Genomic DNA, 23,093 nt, shown 5'->3' on the forward strand with positions numbered 1-23,093 from the left:
GGTCAAAGTGAAAAACCTGTAAAGGTAGAAGCAAAAGCCCAAACAAACAGGCTCTTAGTGTTGGCGAGCCTATGCTTTTTAGGACCAGCCCTATTATTCTAGGAGCCCAACCAAAATTATTTTTTAGGAGCCTATTAATTAAGACTGGATTAGTGGGCTTTAGAAAAATATAAGCTGGAATAAGTTGCCCTGACGTTTTTTGATGACAAATTCAGTTACGTGAGAATGACAACTTTAATTTTTTTTGACAATTTTAGTTATAGAAAACGTCAGGACCGCGTTAATTCGTGCCACGTCGTGTGGTACTTATCATTTGGAAAATATTTTTGATTATTCGGTAGGGAAAAAAGCCATCAAAAGAACTGTCCTTATTCTGCTCCTCTCCTTTGTTGAGCGGCGTGTGCTCCTGGCTTTGCACCCTCCGGCGGGGACTGGGGAAGGTAAAGCACTAGTGACAACTGACCAGTGCGAAACCGTCGGCGAGATGCGCGCGCGGCTGGCGAGGATGATTGAGAAGAAGCCGAGGATTGCCATAGTGGGCGCGGGCATAGCCGGACTCTCGGCGGCGCAGCAGCTATGCGGCGCGGGCCGGGACAAGTTCGAGGTGGTGGTGGTGGAGGCTGGTTGCCGCACTGGCGGCCGGGTATTCACGTCCGAGTTCGCCGGCCATCGTCTCGAGATGGGCGCTACGTGGGTGCAGGGCATCGTCGGGAGCCCCGTGTACGCGCTGGCCCGTGAAGCAGGCGCGCTCCGGCAGGAGGCCGCGGACCTCCCTTACGAGCGCATGGACGGGTTCCCTGACAGCGTCCTGACTGTCGCCGAGGGCGGCGACCTCGTCGACGCGGACACGGTGGCCAAGCCGATCGAGGAGCTGTACAGGGGCATGATGGAGGCCGCGCGTGCCGGTGAGGCTGTCGGCGGAGGGGGTGTGGAGGAGTACCTGCGCCGGGGGCTGCGAGCGTACCAGGCGGCACGCCCGGGCGGGAGCAAGGAGCAGGAGGAGATCGAGGAGGCGCTGATCGGCATGCACATCAACCGGGAGCGCACGGACACCTCCGCCAACGACCTCGGCGACCTTGACCTCGTGGCCGAGGGCGAGTACAGCGACTTCCCCGGCGACCACGTCACGATCCCCGGTGGGTACACCCGCGTCGTGGAGCACCTCGTCGCCGCGCTCCCGCCCGGCACCGTCCGCCTCGGCCTCCGCCTCCGTCGTCTCGACTGGGGCGAAACCGCCGTGCGCCTCCACTTCGCCGATGAGGCGACGACGACGCTCACCGCCGATCACGTCATCCTCACGGTCTCGCTCGGCGTCCTAAAAGCGAGCATCGGCAAAGACGTGTCCGCTACGGCTGACCCGCCGCTCCCACAGTTCAAGCGTGACGCCGTCGCGCGGCTGGGATTCGGTATCGTGGACAAGCTGTTCATCGACCTGGAGGCCGTGGAGACGCCGGAGCCGGACGGCGGCGACGAGCAGCTAGCCAGGGCGGCCTCGCCGGCTTTCCCGTTCCTGCACATGGCCTTCGTCGGAGACGTGGCGAAGATCCCGTGGTGGATGCGCGGCACCGAGTCAGTCTGCCCCGTCCACGCGGCCTCCACCGTGGCGCTCGCATGGTTCGCCGGGCGGGAGGCCGCGCACCTCGAGTCGCTCCCCGACGACGAGGTCATCCGCGCGGTCCACTCCACGTTGGAATCGTTCCTCCCGGCCCCACCTCGCCGCTGCGGCGGGGCCGGCGCGGGGCCGACCCCACGGTGGAGGGTGAAGAGAATCAAGAGGAGCGGGTGGGCGACGGACCCGCTGTTCCTCGGGTCCTACAGCTACGTCGCCGTCGGGTCAAGCGGCGAGGATCTCGATTGGATGGCAGAGCCGCTCCCACGCGGACAGGAGGCCGGTCGGACGCCGCTACGCGTGCTGTTCGCGGGCGAGGCGACGCACCGGACGCACTACTCGACGACGCACGCGGCCTACCTGAGCGGCGTACGGGAGGCCGACCAGCTGCTGCAGCACTACCGCTGAGATTTGTTTTGGATTTTTCCCTAGACGGCGACCCGCGATCCGATCGTTCGACTCGATCGAGCCCTGTACCCGTGGAAGGTTGCTAGGCTAAGTTATTGTTCGTATGTCGCTCTATTAATATAGTACTATAATGATATGAAAATACGGAGGATTTGATATATTTGCATCAGGTAATTCACCTACTGTTTTTCTGTCTTTTTGGAGATGAGGTTGTGGTGGTGCCTTGAGCTCTTCAGTTCTTCCGTGAGCAAGTGACAACATTCTCTGTACTTCCTTTCTTGCTTGCTCTCTCTTTGCTACTTGTCCTCTTTTTTATTGTTCATTTTATCACGATTATTGATTGTTCATCTTTGCTAGTGGCTGTGTTTCGTGTCGGCTTATCAGAGCAACTAACAGCGGACCATCTCAAACCCGTCTCAAACATCCGGGCGGATCGTCCGGTCACTGACAGATTCTAAAATTTTAATCCGGACGGGCTCCTTAAACGGGTCTTAAACGTCCGGACTGACCGGCGCCCCTTATATCCAGCTCAAATATGAAGCGGGTATGGGGTCGCCCGGGCGCGTCCGTCACATGGACCCGACAACCCTACCTCACCATAATTCGCATTAAATCCACCAAACTCTTCCTCCTCCTCCCGCCTCCCTCCTATCTTTCCTGTGCCCGAGCCCTCGCCGTCTGCCACCCTTACTCCCCATCCTCATCACCGATTCTCATCCGCCGTCCTAGATGTCGTCCAGCCCGACCCTGACCGCTGCGACGGAGACTGTGTCCGCCTTGTCCGTCGACGTCCCTTCCACGGCTCCGTCGTGCAAGGCAGAGAATATCGCCCGGAAGATGCGGCGACGCCGGCGCGAGAGAGGGAAGCGGCGGCGGCGGTGTCACAAAGAGGTGCGGACATGGACAAGCAGATGTCCCCCTGCCGCGCCCGGAACCCCGCACCCCCTCCATCCGTCCGCCGCCGTGGATTGCGCGATCGGACCACGTTGGGACAGAGGAGGATCTGACAGCCGGTTGGGACATTGCGGAGAGCTTTCCGCCCACGCAGATGCCGGTGATGAACGTATGCCACTCGCCACAACTCGTTGGGGCGCGGATGAGCACGAGCACCGATGGCGCCCGGGCTGCCCACGACATGTTCGACGGAATGACACAACAAGAGTGGTATGTTATTATTGCTCCTGTCCAATCAAAGTTGCATCTAGCATGTTCAATGTTTTGCATAGACCGCTAGTTCATTTCGAACATGACAAATGCTTGCAAACCATGATCATCTACGAGGCATTCATGTCGAACATAATCAATGACAATGAAGGTCCGACCCAAATGGAGTACGAATTGGGGGGCACCGCATTGGGGGGACACCGCATTTGAAGTTGGGACAACATCCGATCCCAATCCGAGCAAGAAGAAGAAGGGGAAGACGACGAAGGCAAGAGGTCCGGCGTTCTCAACTTTTGAAGACATCTTGTTGGTCAAAGCTTGGTTGGCCACAACAATGGATCCAATATGCGGCACCAATCTAAAGAGGAACAAGTATTGGGAGAAGATTTGGAAGGAGTATCACGAACAAACGGAATATGTGGAGCCGCATCCCGTCGTGACCAACCGCAATGTGGCATCTCTCCAACATTGACGGGGGATCATCCAAGAGGAAGTGAACAAGTACGTCGACTACTACTCACAAGTGACCACACGCCCTCAAAGTGGGATGGGAGTGGCAACTCATGTAAGCTCAATTGCTTCATCTTGTCATCATTTGCATATCCTTCTTGTGTTTGCATTCTCCTACTCATACATACCTTGTTTGCTAGATGGCGGTGGTGGCCACTTTGTATCACGAGATGGAGAAGAATCCATTTGCTTTTAGCCATTGTTGGATCATATTGAATGGAGTGCCAAATGGACACAACTTGTGGCCGATCTCAAGGCCGGCAAGAAGAGGAATGATGGCTCAATGTCCCACCAATCAATTGGGTTGGACGGTGAAGAGGACAATATTTTCATCGAGAATGGAAGATACACCATGCCAAAGGATAACCGGCAAGCCATGGGAAACAAGTGGGAGAAGGCAATGGCCTCCCATGACGGCGCAGCTACAAAAATGTCCTCCACATGGACGGGCATTTTTTTGGCAAGGGAGAACAAGAAAGAGGAGAGGTACAAATTCATGTTGGATGCAAAAGGAGAGGATGGATCTGGACCGGAAGAGGGCGAAGAAGAAGCTAGAAATTGATAGGGGGAAGATCGAGTTGGATAAGAAAGATGCGGGGTCAAATGGGAGCAAGAGTAGGCCAAGACATTTGGAGAGATTGAGCTTGAGAAGGAGAGGTTGCAAATCCCATGGGATGCGGAGGATGCGAAGATCATGTTGGCAGACGAAACCCTCTTGTATGAGCATGCAAAGAAGTGGTTGTGGAGAAGGAGACCAACGAGCGTAGGGAATACGAGGTGGGGAGGGCGGCTATGGCGGCAAGTGGGAGACTGTTGGAAATATGCCCTAGAGGCAATAATATTTATATCATTATATTTCCATATTCAAAATTAAAGAGTTTATATTCAATGTTATAACTGCTATGATCCTGCAATATGCGATTCAGTGGAAAACTCATATGCACATGTAGAATAATAAACGATTAATCCAAAGGTTCCTAGTCTTGCCTCTAGGACTAGCTCAAGTGTTGTTGGTGATCAAGTTTTCTGGATCTTAGGATATCGTTAAGTGTAACGATAGTCCTAAAACAACGCCGGGATTATGATGTTGGAAGAACAATCATACTGAATCGACCAAACTTTGTTTGTTCTTAAATGGATTAATGTCGTCTATATTCACTACTGCAGGATGTTGCTAACGCGACACTACGATCAGAGATCCTTCAACAAAACTGTGTGCGATGCAATAATTGCAAACGATGGTGTGAAAGAACCATCAAAAAAGGTGCAAAACGTTTGCGGTGGCGGAGCCATCAAACACGGTTCATATTTTAGTTTCGTGTGCGATGCAGGGAATACGGTTCAGTTCAATGAACTGTTTGCGATGAGGCGGAACAAAAGAAACGGGCAGCCAGATGAAGGCGTGTGCGATATACAGCATACTGTTTACTCAGATGAACTGTTTGTGATGAGGAGGAACAATAAAAACAGGCAGCTAGATAAAGGTGTGTGCAATTGAGGGCATATGCTTCAGAAGGATTAACTGTTTGCGATTAGGCAACAGAACAAAAACGGGTCAGCCGGATTAAAGTGTCTGCGATTGATGGTATACACTTCACACGGATGAACTGTTTGCGATTAGCCACAACAAACTGAAACAGTTAGATAGATCAACGTGTGTGTGCTAGATGGGCACACACATTCTAATTAAAAGAAGTGTGTGCGATGGTAATAACGAGCGCGTACGGTTGTTGGAATAAGACGTGTGCTGACATTGCCTATTGCGGTGCATCCTATGGTGCAAACGCCACGTACGCGGCCGAGAAGGCGTACGTGCCGCCCACGTTACGCCTTCTGGGAATAGTGTCACACTTATAACCGTCAGTACAATTTGAGCATGTGTCCCGTCACACTCCAAATTCCAAACATGTTCACACCGATCAAAACGTAAATCATTTCCCACTTAGGAGCGTATTACTACTCGGTTATAAATACTACTACTCCAAGATGATTGCACATTCCTCCTCAACTCCTCATCCACAAAAACAAGCAAGTCATTAATCATCGTTCCCTTGCGTCTGCCATGGCCAGCATGAGTTCTGGGTCGAGAGATTTCCACCAGGGAGATGCGAGCATGGAAGCAGAAGCACGAGAGATGTCTCGCCTCGCCACGAACGCAGCCGGCATGTCCCGCCGCACGGCCGTAGAAGCACAGGGGTCCCGTCGCGCCGCCGAAGCAGCACGCAGGTCCAGCTGCGCTGTCGATGCTGCAATAGGGAAAATACCGGGCGGCTCAATGCCAGCCTCGGCAAGCCTCCTCATATATTTATAGCATGGGATGATTACAGAGTTTAATTACAACACAAGCCCGTAACCATACATGGAAGCTATTGATCTGGTAATATCTTTGTGTGTACTCCAAGATGAGATGCCGTCGTTGTCCTGGACTCTAACACGCCCCCACAGTCTGAACTGGGAGATGACTCGACCTGAAGACTGGAGCGAAACTCTTGAAAGAGAGCAGTAGGTAAGCCCTTTGTGAAGATGTCTGCAAACTGAGAGGAGGAGGGCACATGTAACACGCGAACGTCGCCAAGTGCGACCTTCTCCCGAACGAAGTGAATATCCAGTTCAATATGTTTGGTCCGACGATGTTGAACAAGGTTAGCGGACAAGTATACAGCACTGACGTTGTCACAATAGACAATGGTGGCACTTGATATCGGTCGTTGAAGTTCCTGTAAGAGCTGCCGTACCCAACATGACTCTGAGACGGCCGTGGCAACTGCCCTGTATTCTGCTTCCGCACTGGAGCGTGAGACAGTGGTCTGTCGTCGTGCTGACCATGAAATGAGATTGTCCCCAAGATACATGCAGAATCCGGATGTAGAGCGTCGTGTATCCGGGCATCCAGCCCAGTCGGCATCGGAGTAGGCAATAAGAGAGTGTGAAGAAGTACGATGCAAAGAAAGACCAAGATCGAGGGTGCCTTTGAGATATCGAAGAATATGTTTGATGAGAGAAAGATGTGGATCGCGTGGATCGTGCATATGGAGACATGCTTGTTGGACCGCTAAGCAATGTCAGGGCGAGTGAGGGTAGCATATTGGAGAGCGCCAGCTAAGCTACGATACAAAGAAGGATCGGCAACAGAGGACCCGGAGGTGGAAGAGAGCTTTGCTTTGGTGTCAATAGGGGTGGTGACTGGATGACAATCGCGCATGCCAGCACGAGACAAGATGTCAAGAATGTATTGACGTTGAGAGAGATGAATTCCAGTGGATGTATGTGTGACAGAGATGCCAAGGAAGTGATGTAGGGGGCCGAGATCCTTCATAGCAAATTCACGTGTCATTGCGTTGGTGATAGTTGCTAGAGTAGACGAGCTGGACGCTGTAAGAATGATGTCATCGACATAAAGAAGAAGATATGCGAGATTGGTGCCATGGTGAAAGATAAAAAGAGAGGCATCGGATTTGGATTCAGTGAACCCAATAGTGCGAGCAAACGCGGCAAAACGCTGAAACCATGCACGAGGAGCTTGTTTGAGACCATATAGAGATTTATGTAGGCGACATACATGAGTGGGCTGATGAGGATCAACAAAACCGGAGGGTTGCTGACTATAGACAACTTCATCGAGATGACCATGAAGAAACGCATTTTTTACATCTAGTCGGTGAATGGGCCAAGATTGAGATATAGCAAGGGAGAGTACATGTCACACCCTAGCTAGTCATGCATCAGAGTGTGTGCATCATGTTTAAATTTTCATTTAATTTGAAATGGGGATTTGTGAAACCCTCAGAATCATTTTTGAAAATGATCCAAATAAAAATTTCTCCAAAAGGGTCCAAGAAAATGCTCATGTTGCTCTCTGAAAATATTGGACAGAGATAAAAATCAAACCAATATTTTTAAGAGCTCATAGGTATTTATTTTGGGCATTTGGAATTAATGCATAAATATTTGCATTGGAAATATATTAGTTATATATATTAATATATGTCCAAAAATTATGCCACCTGTTGGGGAGCTCTGGAATAATATATCTAGCTCCTGCAAAAATTGGCATAAGGTTATAAAATGATTTAATATTTTATTTAAATCAAAACAAATGTCAGAAATTAGAAAAAGAAATTAAATAAAAGGGAGAAGCTTACCTGGGCTCCTCCCTGTGCAGCCCAGCCAGCTGGCCGGCCCAGCCAGCAGGCGGCCCAGCCCGCCTCCCTCCTCTGTCGTCTTCGTCCTCGATAGAGGGAGGGCAGTGTGGCCGGCGCGCGCGCGCGCCACCGCGCCACGCCACCTGCTCGCCTGCCTGCCTGCCCTCCCCTCCTCGTCTCGATGCCCCGGACGACGCCACGCCCTCCCCCCTGCTCTCTCTCACTCTCCCTCGGTTCCTCCCTCCTCTCCCTCGCTCCCTCTCTCACGGCCGAACACCACCATCGCCGCTGTTCGCCATAGCAGCCGTCACCGGCCACCCCTCGCCCATCCGCTGAGCTCAGGAGCTCCGCCGCGACCCCCTCTTCCTCCCCACCAAGCCAAGCCCCTCGGGAAGCTCTGCATCGCCTCCACGCCATCGTCTTCCTCCTCGGGCTCCGACCACCATCGCCGTCGATTCGCCGTCTCCAGCGCGTCCCCGAGCCCGCTTCGACGCCCACCGCAACCGCGGTGAGCTCCGCCACCGTTTCCCCCTCTTTTCCCCCTCGTTCCCGCACCGTAACCCCGTTTCCCACCACGGCCGAACCTCCGCCGTCGCCGAGCTCGCCGTCGACGCAGCTCCGGTGACCATTTGGTCACCCCGGCGAGTCCAACAAGTCCGTAAGGACCCGTAGAGCCCCTCCAGCGCCTCAGCTCCCTCGCCTGCGAGCAGCAACGCCGATCCCGACCGCACCCGAACTCCGGCAGCCGCCACGGTCGTCGCCGTCGTCGGTACAGGCCACCTCAGGCACGGCCACCACCACCGTTCGACGCGCGGGAGCAAGGGCTCTCCAACGAGCCCAAGCACGGCCTCGCCCGTGCCCTGTAGCGCGTTTCCGCATCGCGCCGCCGTCTCGGGCCCCGCCGGCGTCATGTCGCCGGTGGGTTTGAACTGTTTGACCTGGGGTTTGACCCCCCCCAGGGTCACTGACGCGTGGGCCCCGTCGGCCAGGTGGTCAGATTAGTGCTAATCACCGCTTAATTAACCCCCCTGACACTGACAGTGGGCCCCAGCGCCACTAACCCCTAATTAGGAATAATTTTAACCCTGTTAAACCCCCCCTGTCACTGACGTGTGGACCCCACACGTCAGGTTTGACCCCAGCCAGCCGCAGTTGACCACTGACGTCATGTTGACGTCATGCTGGCGCAATATATATATTTCTGGATTTAATTTAAATCAGGAAATTCCAGAATATTAATTAAACTTCAAAAATTCATAACTTTTATTCTGTAACTCCAAATTGGACAAATTATATATGAAAAATGATCAGAAAAATCCAATCTATCCATCTGTACTATTTTCATGCATGATCAAACAAGTTAAATTGATGTTTTAAGCAGAACAAGGAAAAGCACTTTAAAAGGCCATGTTTGAGTTTGAAATTTGAATCTTTGATTCAAATTTGTTCAAACCCTTCTGGTTTTAGTTGCATTAGCCCAACACACTCATATTGCCATGTTTCATGCATGCATCATATTGTTGCACATTGTTTGGTGATGGTTGTGTATCGGTGTCCTTTGCGACAGGTTCTGCCTCCGAGGAGTACCGTGATTACCCTAACGAAGAACCGTATCAGTGCATCGAACCATCAGGCAAGCAACCAACCATTTGATCATATCGATACAATCCCATGTTCTCGCTCCTGCTCTCTTTTACTACATTAAGACAACGCGTTTCAAACTGCTGTGTGCTATGGTAGTTGAACCCATTTCCTCTGCATGACCTGTCATTGCCACAGTAACTAGATGAAACCCACTAGCATGTGTAGGAGTTGTATGAGCCATATGTATGTGTTGTTCCTACCTTGCTATGCCTGCTATGCTTAGAGTCGTGTCAGGTCTGGTTCATCTGGGTGATGGGCTAGAGTGAAATGATTATGTCGGTAATGAGAGTGGTGTGGTGAACACGATTTGGTAAAGGTATCGATGAGAGGCCATGTAGGAGTACATGGTGGGTTGTTTCATTGAAGCCGACCTTAAGCACTGGGATCTGTATGTGTGATTTAAGAATCAGCTACTACCATGCATTGGGCCCGAAACCAATGGACCCTCTCGGCTTCTTATTCACCCTAGTTCTCCGTCCAGGAGTTGCAAGTAGTTTCTGGTGTTTGTAGCCTACTGGAGGCCGTGGACAGCGCTGACCGTAGGGGTGGGCTGTGATGCGGTAGGTACGTGGCCGGGTGTACCGAATACCCGTTAGGTATCTCGGGAACCCTGTTCACATCGTTCGGGGCCGTATGGGAAACCTCGACCGGACTCCCTGCGGATGGAACCTGGATAGGCGATAAACCTGGACTGGAGGCTTAGGTGATTAGGTAGGTCGTGGCCGACACCCACGTTGGGCTTCCGCTTGAAGGTTGCCGAGTACATGTCGTGTAAACGGCGGTAAGTGGTGAGAGCGTGTATGAAGAAGTACACCCCTGCAGGGTTATCATGATCTATTCGAATAGCCGCGTCCGCGGTAAAGGACTACTGGGTTGCCTATACAGTTCATAGACAAGTAAATGGAAACTACTAAAAGCCTCAAGATAAGTGTGAGTGCCGAGGATGGCTCTTCCGTAGGAAGACGGAGGTGGATCCTCGGTAGTGTATTGAAGTGGTGAGTAGTGGACTCGTGTGCGCAAAACCATTTCAAGTTGGAGTATCGTAGGATAGTCTAGCCAAGAGTCAAAGCTGGCTTGCTTCAATAACTCCACCAACCCTTCTTGATAATATGCATGTATGTAGGATCTGATGTAAGTCTTGCTGAGTACCTTTGTACTCATGTTGCTATAATTTACATTTTTTACAGAAGGCGCTGCAACCCCTTCTGATGGGTTCTATGTAGACGTTGACATCAACGAGTAGGCTAAAGGCCCAGGTGGTGACCCTGAGCTTGTGAAGGACCATGTAGTATAGCTAGGCTTTCCAAGCCTCTTTTATTTTACTAGTTGTCTGTACTCAGACAAGTTACTTCCGCTGCTGGTTTGTATGACTGTATGACTTGAATGTTGGGTCGTGAGACCCGTACCTTTGTGTATGTTATGTATGGCTCCCTAAGCCTTAAATAAAGTACTTGTGTCGTAGAGTCATGTTGTGATGCTTCGTTGTATTTGCACATATCGAGCATATTGTGTGTATGACTGAAATGCTTGGTATGTGTGGGATCTGACTATCTAGTTGTTTATCTTTAGTAGCCTCTCTTACCGGGAAATGTCTCCTAGTGTTACCGCTGAGCCATGGTAGCTTGCTACTGCTCTGGAACACTTAGGCTAGCCGGCATGTGTCCTTCTTCGTTCCTGTGTCTGTCCCTTCGGGGAAATGTCACGCTTTGAGTACCGGAGTCCTGTTAGCCCGCTACAGCCCGGTTTACCGGAGTCCTGCTAGCCCAGTGCTACAGCCCGGACCCACTTGCTGATGACCGACACGTTCGAAGCTGGGTCATGGATGCCTGTCCCTGTAAGTCTGTGCCACTTTGGGTTTACGACTAGTCATGTCAGCCCGGGCTCCTTATCATATGGATGCTAGCGACACTATCATATACGTGAGCCAAAAGGCGCAAACGGTCCCGGGCAAAGGTAAGGCGACACCCGTGGGGATACCATGCGTGAGGCCGCAAAGTGATATGAGGTGTTACCGGCTAGATCGATGTGACATCGAGTCGGGGTCCTGACAGCGTTGGCATCAGAGCCGGACTGCCTGTAGGTTCTCCAAGCCAAACTGGTCGATGTTGAGTCTAGAAATTCTTTAGTTATATGTAGGGGAATTGTTTGTGGGTTGGAACGTAAGGCTCTTTTTACTCCTCTATCTTATGACATTCTGATCTGAGTCAGTCCATTCTTCCACCGGGGGTTAAGGAATTAGGATCTATTCTCTCTATCAGGATCACGTGTTACTAATCAGTAGTACCTTATAAGTATGATGGATACAAGCCTAGTTCAGTTCTTCTACCATATTATGTTGCTAGGATGGTCTCAGAACTTTGATATGATGATGTTGAGTGTGTATGTAATCCTTTGTCAAATGTCTCAAAATCCTTCTTGAGCATTTACAGCTGTTATGCTGCCGAAATTTTGCTAGAAATTCTAATGCCTTTGCATTATGATTGTGCTTTCAGATGGCCACTCGCGACCTCAATCAAGTGGTTCGCCTGACTCGATGCCTAGATGTACCCGGCCATACTGCCAAGTTGGTCAGGGTAATGACTGAGGCTGGATACCGCTGGTATCCTGAGTACATGGTCGAAGAGCAATTTCGGGATTTTAATCAAAGCCAGTATCTCTGCACTGTTAGGATATTTCCATCTTATCCTGGATCCACCGAGCCTCTTCACTGCTCCTATGGACTCGGGGTTACTATTGAGATGGCTGTGCAGGACGCCGCCTACTCTATGATGACCATTATGCGAGTCAGATCTGGTCTATTTCGGGACTCCGATTTCCGGTATATGCCAGGATCACTTCCGGGAGCACAAGGGTATCTCCAGGCTATCTATGCTGACCCCACTCAGGAGGATTCACGGACTCGCACCACTGCTGAGATGCTCGAGGATAAGGACCGTGAAAATCGGGCCTTGAGGTTAGAGCTCTTCAATACCCGTGCTGACCACTGGGCCACTTTGACTCGGTTCGCACCGGCGGTGCAAGCTGGATTTTCAGATATGCGCGATCTCTATCCTGTGAGATCTGCTCTGCCAGACGTGATGGGTTGGCGTGATGTAGGAGGCATCACCCCACCTCGCGGACCCCGCAGGCCACCGTCTGTTGGTCCAAGGCCTCATCCTAGCCCCTATGGTCCACAAGCTCCGCGAGATCGTCTGTTTCCGGATGATCATGTTGAGCTTCCAGGCTATGGAGGTGACTTCTACGAGGACTACTACGGATCGGTCTGAGTTAGTGGTAGTATCACTAGTTCGCACTAGCTGTGTCGTCTATCGTCCCGCGTGACTCGTGGGATATGACCTAGTTTGTACTCTTTCCGGAGGTGTAGAAAAATAATGTATAGGAGCTTGGGATGCCTCCGATGAGATGTAATCCTCTTTTCACCGTAATAGTGCTTTGTTTGGTCTTGTACTAAACCCTGTATGGTGTGTATGACGATGGAATAAAAGAAGCAGTTTCTGTATCTACCATGTCATACGGATGATCATCTTGCATTCCGAGTTATTCCTTACATTTTGTATCCTATGTTGGAATTTTATCATCCTGACTAAATCATTATCTTGTTTACCTAGGATGGTCAACACGCGCACTAACCCTGCTCCTCAAGAGCAGGCCGAAGGCAGTGAAGTCAGGGATGCAAATCTGCCTCATCCTCCTTCCCTAGCCGAGGTTATGATGGAAGCTGAGAGAAACAAGCGGGAGACCAACCGTTTGTTGGAGCGTATTGAACAGAACACATCACACCATTAGAGGACTAACGTGGTGTCACTCAGTGATTTTATCAAATTGCATCCACCCACGTTCCACCACTCCGTCGAGCCTCTCGACGCTGATGACTGGCTTTGCAGTATCGCTCACAAACTGCGTTCCGCGCTGGTAGCGGAGGCTGACAAGGTCACCTTTGCTGCATATCATCTTGAAGGCCCCGCCAGTCTATGGTGGGAGAATTATGGAGCTATGCGCCCAGCGGGCCATGTCACTACTTGGGCTGAATTCAGCGAGGCTTTCCGTGAACATCACATTCCGGAGGGTCTCATGGACCGTAAATGTGAAGAATTTTGCAGTTTCACCCAAGGCCGACTTTCTGTGGATGCTTACAGCAGGGAGTTTGGTAATCTCGCACGATATGCAACTGAGGAAGTGTCTACTGATGCCAAGAAGCAAGCAAGGTTCCGTAAGGGACTTAGTCCTGAGCTTCGCCGCGACCTCCGTCTGCATGAGTGCACATCTTTTCAGAAACTTGTCAACAAAGCCATCAGTGCTGAAACTGGTCAGACTGACTATGACGCAACACGCAAGCATGGACGTGACATGGGTTCCTCATCCGGTGCTGGTCCTCAGAAGCGCCGCGTGTGGGTACCCAACACCGCCCTGCCACCCAGGTTCACACCGAGGCCATCTTTCCAGGCGCCTCGCCCTGTTCAACAGTCTGCACCGGCCAAGCCATATGGGGGTCCAACTAACAATGCTCCTCCACGTACCAGTTCCGTGACTTGTTTCAAGTGTGGGGAATCTGGTCACTATATGCGTGAGTGTCCCCAGACCAACCCCAACCAGTCTGCTAAAGCTGTTGGCCGTGGCAAGCCGACAGGAAAAATATTCCACGCCAAGCCGGTCACCGCTTCACGTGGCCATGTCAACTGTATCTCTGCCGAAGAAGCTCAAGAGGATCCCAACGTCGTTCTCGGTACGCTTCTTGTTAATTGCCACCCGGCATCTGTTCTTTTCGATACAGGAGCCTCTCATTCTTTTATATCCGAAAATTATGCTCGTTTGCATAACGTTGCATTCTGTGACATGCCATCCACTATGGAAATTTCTACCCCTGGTTCTAGATGGCAGACCTCTAGGGTAAGTTATGGAAATGAAATCCAAGTCGATAGACTTGTTTTCCTCGCGTCTTTGATAGCCCTTAAATCTTCAGATATTAATATCATTTTGGGTATGGACTGGATGTCAGCTCATCATGCCAAAATTGATTGCTTCTCTAGGACTGTTCAACTCACTCACCCTTCGGGCAAGATAGTCAATGTCTTGACCCGATTAGCCAAGCAACAATTATATTCTCTTAACGCCAGCCCTTTGCCAGACCTTGAGGACATTCCGGTAGTCCGTGACTTCCCGGATGTCTTTCCAGAGGAATTGCCAGGTGTTCCACCTGACAGGGATGTTGAGTTCGTAATATACCTCATCCCAGGAACCGTTCCGATTGCTAGAAGACCTTATAAGATGGCACCACTAGAACTAGCCGAGCTTAAGAAACAACTTGATGAGTCCTTGAAAAAGGGTTTCATCTGCCCTAGTTCATCTCCGTGGGCTTGCCCCGTCCTATTCGTCAAGAAGAAGGATGGTACGGACCGGATGGTTGTAGATTACTGACCTGTCAATTTGGTCACAATCAAGAACAAATATCCGCTTCCCAGGATCAACGACCTGTATGATCAGCTCGCTGGATCCTCAGTCTTCTCCAAGATGGATTTGAGGTTGGGCTACCATCAAATCAAAATCAGAAACGGGGACATTCCTAAAACGGCCTTTGTTACTCGTTATGGCCAATACGAGTACACCGTCATGTCCTTCGGTTTAACCAACGCTCCAGCCACCTTTTCTCGGTTAATGAACTCAATCTTCATGGAGTATTTGGATAAATTCGTCGTTGTTTACCTCGATGATATACTCATCTACTCCAAGAACGAGGAAGAACATGCCGAACATTTAAGGCTAGTGTTGAAGAAACTTCAAGAGCATCGCCTTTATGCCAAATTTTCTAAATGTGAATTCTGGTTGTCAGAAGTGACCTATCTGGGTCATGTAATATCTGGTAAAGGTATTGCTGTTAACCCTGAGCGAGTTCAAGCCGTCCTTAATTGGACTCCACCTGAATCGGTCAAGCAAGTTCGGAGTTTTCTGGGCTTAGCGAGCTATTGCCGTCGCTTTGTCGAAAACTTCTCCAAAGTTGCTAAACCTCTAACCGAACTCCTCAAGAAAGATAAGAAGTTCGAGTGGACTCCACAATGTGAGCACAGCTTTCAGGAACTGAAAAGACGCCTGACTTCTGCTCCCGTACTGGTACCGCCAGACTTCTCCAAGGACTTTGTTATCTACTGCGACGCCTCGCGACAAGGACTAGGATGCATTCTCATGCAAGATCGACACGTAATTGCCTACGCTTCACGGCAATTGCACCCACATGAGGAGAATTATCCTACTCATGATCTAGAGCTTGCAGCCGTAGTCTATGCACTTAAGACCTGGCGACATTACCTCCTCGGTAATCGTTGCGAAATATTCACTGATCACCAAAGTCTGAAGTACATTTTCACCCAACCGGATCTGAATCTCAGGCAAAGACGTTGGGTTGAATTGATCACAGACTTCGACTTAGGAATAACCTACACCCCAGGGAAAGCCAACGTCATGGCTGATGCGCTAAGTCGTAAATCTTATTGTAACAATCTGATGTTACAACAAAGTCAACCGCTTCTCCATGAGGAATTTCGGAAGCTTAACCTTCACATTGTTCCTCAAGGTTTTCTTTCCACCTTGGTGGCAAAACCTACCCTTACGGATCAAATTATCAAGGCACAGAAGGTAGATCCGGGAATCTCCCGCATCAAGAGAAACATTCAGAAAGGAATTGCGAATTGCTTCTCCATTAATGATCAAGGGGTCGTATACTTCGGGGATCGACTAGTGGTTCCCAAAGTGCGCAACCTGAGGCGATTGATCCTTAAGGAAGCTCATGAATCTCCTCTCACCATTCATCCCGGTAGTACTAAGATGTATCAGGACCTACGCCAGAGGTTCTGGTGGACTAGGATGAAGAGAGAAATTGCTTAGTATATTGCTAATTGCGACGTCTGTCGTCGTGTAAAAGCAGAGCATCAACGGCCTGCTGGCACCCTTCAACCCTTAGCTATTCCTGAATGGAAATGGGATAAAATTGGTATGGATTTCATTACCGGTTTTCCCAGGACCAAGAGAGGGAATAATGTTATTTTCGTCGTGGTCGATCGTCTTTCCAAAGTAGCCCATTTCTTACCTGTTCGTGAGAGTATAACCGCTAGTCAGCTGGCAGACTTATACATCTCCCGAATAGTGTCCCTCCATGGTGTTCCTTTGGAAATTAACTCGGATCGAGGAAGTCTTTTCACCTCTCGATTTTGGGAAAGTTTCCAAAATGCTATGGGAACCCGTCTCTCCTTTAGCACCGCCTTCCACCCTCAGTCGAGTGGTCAAGTGGAACGCGTCAACCAGATTCTAGAAGACATGCTTCGAGCCTCTGTTATCTCATTCGGAATGGACTGGGAGAAGTGCCTTCCATTTGCCGAATTCGCTTACAACAACAGCTATCAATCTAGCTTGGGTAAAGCCCCTTTTGAAGTTCTCTATGGACGACGGTGTCGAACACCCTTAACTGGTCAGAGACCGGGGAAAGACAATTCTTTGGCCCGGATATGATTCAGGAAGCAGAAGAACAAGTTCGTATCGTCCGTGAAAAGTTGAAAATAGCCCAATCTCGTCAAAAGAGTCAATATGACCGAAAACATAAGGCTATGACTTTCGAGGTTGACGAGAAGGCTTATCTTCGGGTCACCCCTCTGAAGGGAACCCATCGTTTCGGTATCAAAGGCAAATTGGCTCCTCGTTACATTGGACCTTTTCGCATTCTCGCCAAACGAGGAGAAGTTGCCTACCAGTTGGAACTACCTCCGCACCTCTCCAGAGTCCACGATGTCTTCCACGTTTCTCAACTCAGGCGTTGCTTCTCGGATCCTATCCGTGAAGTGGACCACGAAACGCTTGATCTCCAAGATAATCTTACATATCGAGAGTACCCCATTCGTATCCTCGATCAGGCCGAACGTACCACCCGACGTCATAATATTAAGTTTCTCAAAGTTCAATGGTCGCACCATTCTGAGGATGAAGCAACTTGGGAAAGGGAGGATCGTCTTCGACTTGAGTATCCCGCCTTCTTCCCGGAGGAACCCAAATCTCGGGACGAGATTCTTTTGAGTGGGGGTGAGTTGTCACACCCTAGCTAGTCATGCATCAGAGTGTGTGCATCATGTTTAAATTTCCATTTAATTTGAAATGGGGATTTGTGAAACCCTCAGAATCATTTTTGAAAATGATCCAAATAAAAATTTCTCCAAAAGGGTCCAAGAAAATGCTCATGTTGCTCTCTGAAAATATTGGACAGAGATAAAAATCAAACCAATATTTTTAAGAGCTCATAGGTATTTATTTTGGGCATTTGGAATTAATGCATAAATATTTGCATTGGAAATATATTAGTTATATATATTAATATATGTCCAAAAATTATGCCACCTGTTGGGGAGCTCTGGAATAATATATCTAGCTCCTGCAAAAATTGGCATAAGGTTATAAAATGATTTAATATTTTATTTAAATCAAAACAAATGTCAGAAATTAGAAAAAGAAATTAAATAAAAGGGAGAAGCTTACCTGGGCTCCTCCCTGTGCAGCCCAGCCAGCTGGCCGGCCCAGCCAGCAGGCGGCCCAGCCCGCCTCCCTCCTCTGTCGTCTTCGTCCTTGATAGAGGGAGGGGAGTGTGGCCGGCGCACGCGCGCGCCACCGCGCCACGCCACCTGCTCGCCTGCCTGCCTGCCCTCCCCTCCTCGTCTCGATGCCCCGGACGACGCCACGCCCTCCCCCCTGCTCTCTCTCACTCTCCCTCGGTTCCTCCCTCCTCTCCCTCGCTCCCTCTCTCACGGCCGAACACCACCATCGCCGCTGTTCGCCATAGCAGCCGTCACCGGCCACCCCTCGCCCCTCCGCTGAGCTCAGGAGCTCCGCCGCGACCCCCTCTTCCTCCCCACCAAGCCAAGCCCCTCGGGAAGCTCTGCATCGCCTCCACGCCATCGTCTTCCTCCTCGGGCTCCGACCACCATCGCCGTCGATTCGCCGTCTCCAGCGCGTCCCTGAGCCCGCTTCGACGCCCACTGCAACCGCGGTGAGCTCCGCCACCGTTTCCCCCTCTTTTCCCCCTTGTTCCCGCACCGTAACCCCGTTTCCCACCACGGCCGAACCTCCGCCGTCGCCGAGCTCGCCGTCGACGCAGCTCCGGTGACCATTTGGTCACCCCGGCGAGTCCAACAAGTCCGTAAGGACCCGTAGAGCCCCTCCAGCGCCTCAGCTCCCTCGCTTGCGAGCAGCAACGCCGATCCCGACCGCACCCGAACTCCGGCAGCCGCCACGGTCGTCGCCGTCGTCGGTACAGGCCACCTCAGGCACGGCCACCACCACCGTTCGACGCGCGGGAGCAAGGGCTCTCCAACGAGCCCAAGCACGGCCTCGCCCGTGCCCTGTAGCGCGTTTCCGCATCGCGCCGCCGTCTCGGGCCCCGCCGGCGTCATGTCGCCGGTGGGTTTGAACTGTTTGACCTGGGGTTTGACCCCCCCAGGGTCACTGACGCGTGGGCCCCGTCGGCCAAGTGGTCAGATTAGTGCTAATCACCGCTTAATTAACCCCCCTGACACTGACAGTGGGCCCCAGCGCCACTAACCCCTAATTAGGAATAATTTTAACCCTGTTAAACCCCCCCTGTCACTGACGTGTGGACCCCACACGTCAGGTTTGACCCCAGCTAGCCGCAGTTGACCACTGACGTCATGTTGACGTCATGCTGGCGCAATATATATATATTTCTGGATTTAATTTAAATCAGGAAATTCCAGAATATTAATTAAACTTCAAAAATTCATAACTTTTATTCTGTAACTCCAAATTGGACAAATTATATATGAAAAATGATCAGAAAAATCCAATCTATCCATCTGTACTATTTTCATGCATGATCAAACAAGTTAAATTGATGTTTTAAGCAGAACAAGGAAAAGCACTTTAAAAGGCCATGTTTGAGTTTGAAATTTGAATCTTTGATTCAAATTTGTTCAAACCCTTCTGGTTTTAGTTGCATTAGCCCAACACACTCATATTGCCATGTTTCATGCATGCATCATATTGTTGCACATTGTTTGGTGATGGTTGTGTATCGGTGTCCTTTGCGACAGGTTCTGCCTCCGAGGAGTACTGTGATTACCCTAACGAAGAACCGTATCAGTGCATCGAACCATCAGGCAAGCAACCAACCATTTGATCATATCGATACAATCCCATGTTCTCGCTCCTGCTCTCTTTTACTGCATTAAGACAACGCGTTTCAAACTGCTGTGTGCTACGGTAGTTGAACCCATTTCCTCTGCATGACCTGTCATTGCCACAGTAACTAGATGAAACCCACTAGCATGTGTAGGAGTTGATTGAGCCATATGTATGTGTTGTTCCTACCTTGCTATGCCTGCTATGCTTAGAGTCGCGTCAGGTCTGGTTCATCTGGGTGATGGGCTAGAGTGAAATGTTTATGTCGGTAATGAGAGTGGTGTGGTGAACACGATTTGGTAAAGGTATCGATGAGAGGCCATGTAGGAGTACATGGTGGGTTGTTTCATTGAAGCCGACCTTAAGCACTGAGATCTGTATGTGTGATTTAAGAATCAGCTACTACCATGCATTAGGCCCGAAACCAATGGACCCTCTCGGCTTCTTATTCACCCTAGTTCTCCGTCCAGGAGTTACAAGTAGTTTCTGGTGTTTGTAGCCTACTGGAGGCCGTGGACAGCGCTGACCGTAGGGGTGGGCTGTGATGCGGTAGGTACGTGGCCGGGTGTACCGAATACCCGTTAGGTATCTCGGGAACCCTGTTCACATCGTTCGGGGCCGTATGGGAAACCTCGGCCGGACTCCCTGCGGATGGAACCTGGATAGGCGATAAACCTGGACTGGAGGCTTAGGTGATTAGGTAGGTCGTGGCCGACACCCACGTTGGGCTTCCGCTTGAAGGTTGCCGAGTACATGTCGTGTAAACGGCGGTAAGTGGTGAGAGCGTGTATGAAGAAGTACACCCCTGCAGGGTTATCATGATCTATTCGAATAGCCGCGTCCGCGGTAAAGGACTACTGGGTTGCCTATACAGTTCATAGACAAGTAAATGGAAACTACTAAAAGCCTCAAGATAAGTGTGAGTGCCGAGGATGGCTCTTCCGTAGGAAGACGGAGGTGGATCCTCGGTAGTGTATTGAAGTGGTGAGTAGTGGACTCGTGTGCGCAAAACCATTTCAAGTTGGAGTATCGTAGGATAGTCTAGCCAAGAGTCAAAGCTGGCTTGCTGCAATAACTCCACCAACCCTTCTTGATAATATGCATGTATGTAGGATCTGATGTAAGTCTTGCTGAGTACCTTTGTACTCATGTTGCTATAATTTACATTTTTTTACAGAAGACGCTGCAACCCCTTCTGATGGGTTCTATGTAGACGTTGACATCAACGAGTAGGCTAAAGGCCCAGGTGGTGACCCTGAGCTTGTGAAGGACCATGTAGTATAGCTAGGCTTTCCAAGCCTCTTTTATTTTACTAGTTGTCTGTACTCAGACAAGTTACTTCCGCTGCTGGTTTGTATGACTGTATGACTTGAATGTTGGGTCGTGAGACCCGTACCTTTGTGTATGTTATGTATGGCTCCCTGAGCCTTAAATAAAGTACTTGTGTCGTAGAGTCATGTTGTGATGCTTCGTTGTATTTGCACATATCGAGCATATTGTGTGTATGACTGAAATGCTTGGTATGTGTGGGATCTGACTATCTAGTTGTTTATCTTTAGTAGCCTCTCTTACCGGGAAATGTCTCCTAGTGTTACCGCTGAGCCATGGTAGCTTGCTACTGCTCTGGAACACTTAGGCTGGCCGGCATGTGTCCTTCTTCGTTCCTGTGTCTGTCCCTTCGGGGAAATGTCACGCTTTGAGTACCGGAGTCCTGTTAGCCCGCTACAGCCCGGTTTACCGGAGTCCTGCTAGCCCAGTGCTACAGCCCGGACCCACTTGCTGATGACCGACACGTTCGAAGCTGGGTCATGGATGCCTGTCCCTGTAAGTCTGTGCCACTTTGGGTTTACGACTAGTCATGTCAGCCCGGGCTCCTTATCATATGGATGCTAGCGACACTATCATATACGTGAGCCAAAAGGCGCAAACGGTCCCGGGCAAAGGTAAGGCGACACCCGTGGGGATACCGTGCGTGAGGCCGCAAAGTGATATGAGGTGTTACCGGCTAGATCGATGTGACATCGAGTCGGGGTCCTGACAGTACAATGCGAATGGTTGCGGGTTTAACAACTGGACTGAAGGTTTCATCAAAATCCACGCCGGGTTGTTGAGAAAAACCACGAACGACCCAACGAGCTTTGTGACGAGCAAGAGAGCCATCAGCATGGTATTTGTGGCGAAAGATCCACTTTCCGCTCACAATATTTGCACCAGGAGGAGCAGGGACAAGTGTCCATGTTTGGTTTAGGAGGAGAGCATCGAACTCGTCTTGCATTGCTTGACGCCAGTTAATATCACGCAATGCCGTGAGATAGTTGTGTGGGATAGGGGAAGAGGCAATGGCTGATAGATTAAGCCGGTCGATGGGTGGAGGAAGTCGGCCAGTTGTAGATCGTGTGTGATGGATGATGGACGTGGGCTGTGGTGGTACGGGAACTGGGGAGGCCACCGGAGGTGGGCTTGGCTGTGACCCGTTGGGAGAGGAGGAATAGGAGGGAGTGTTAGCGGTTGGACTAGCAGCAGGTTGTGTAGAAGGTTGGTTGGAACGGGGGGGTGTGGATGGGGGGCTGCTGGGTGCATGCATAGTGGGTGCATGCATAACAGGGGCATGCATAGAGGTGGGAGTGAGCACACGTACAGGTTCTGGTGGATCAAAAATTTTAGTGCACCGTGGTGGGGAAGGAGATGGCAGTGGTGCATAGGGAAAGGAGGACTCGTCAAAAACAACATGGCGAGATATAATGATTCTCCTTGTGGTTAGATCAAGACAACGATAGCCTTTGTGACGTGTTGGGTAGCCAAGAAATATACATTTGGTAGAGCGAGGGGATAGTTTGTTTGGAGAGGTAGATGTAGTGTTGGGATAACAAAGACAACCGAAGACACGAAGAGAGTCGTATGAAGGTGGTGAGCCAAGAAGAGTTTCTTATGGTGTGAGAAACTTGGTGGAGGAGGTTGGCCGTATGTTTATGAGGAAGGTGGCAGTGTGTAGTGCTTCAGCCCAAAAGGATGGAGGAAGAGAGGCTTGAACTAACAAAGTACGAATGACATTGTTTGTGGTGCGAATGGCTCATTCGGCCTTGCCGTTTTGTTGGGAAGTGTATGGACATGAGAAGCGAAGAAGGATACCTTGGGTGGCACAGAATGTATCTATTTTAGTGTTATCGAATTCCCCTCCATTATCACATTAGAAGGCTAAAATAGATAAACCGAATTGTGTGCGGGCGTAGGCATGAAAAGCAAGAAGGGTAGCATACACATCTGATTTCTTGAGTAGCGGGAACGTCCAAAAATAATGAGTAAAATCATCAACTATAATAAGATAATAGACAAATCCGGACGTACTAGGAATTGGAGAGGTCCAAAGATCACAATGTAGTAAAGCAAAAGGTTTGCTAGTGTATGAAACAGAAGAGTAAAACGGTAATCTAACATGTCGCCCAAGTTGA

General features: G+C 50.3%; 1 protein-coding gene across 1 annotated transcript; it reads left to right on the forward strand.

The window, feature by feature from the left end:
• The first annotated feature begins 353 nt into the window (after nt 1-353).
• LOC123061745 (polyamine oxidase 1) lies at nt 354-2,177 on the forward strand. Its single transcript, XM_044484982.1, has one exon. It carries the CDS (start codon nt 485-487, stop codon nt 2,015-2,017), a length of 1,533 nt encoding a protein of 510 aa, XP_044340917.1. The 5' UTR covers nt 354-484; the 3' UTR covers nt 2,018-2,177.
• Nucleotides 2,178-23,093: the final 20,916 nt, after the last annotated feature.

This window comes from Triticum aestivum, chromosome 3A (genome assembly GCF_018294505.1).
Source record: "Triticum aestivum cultivar Chinese Spring chromosome 3A, IWGSC CS RefSeq v2.1, whole genome shotgun sequence".
In the NCBI taxonomy this organism is placed as follows: Eukaryota; Viridiplantae; Streptophyta; class Magnoliopsida; order Poales; family Poaceae; genus Triticum; species Triticum aestivum.

Bases quoted from the DNA above. Each gene is read 5' to 3' on its own strand.
- LOC123061745 (XM_044484982.1), top strand. From the start codon at position 485: ATGCGCGCGCGGCTGGCGAGGATGATTGAGAAGAAGCCGAGGATTGCC.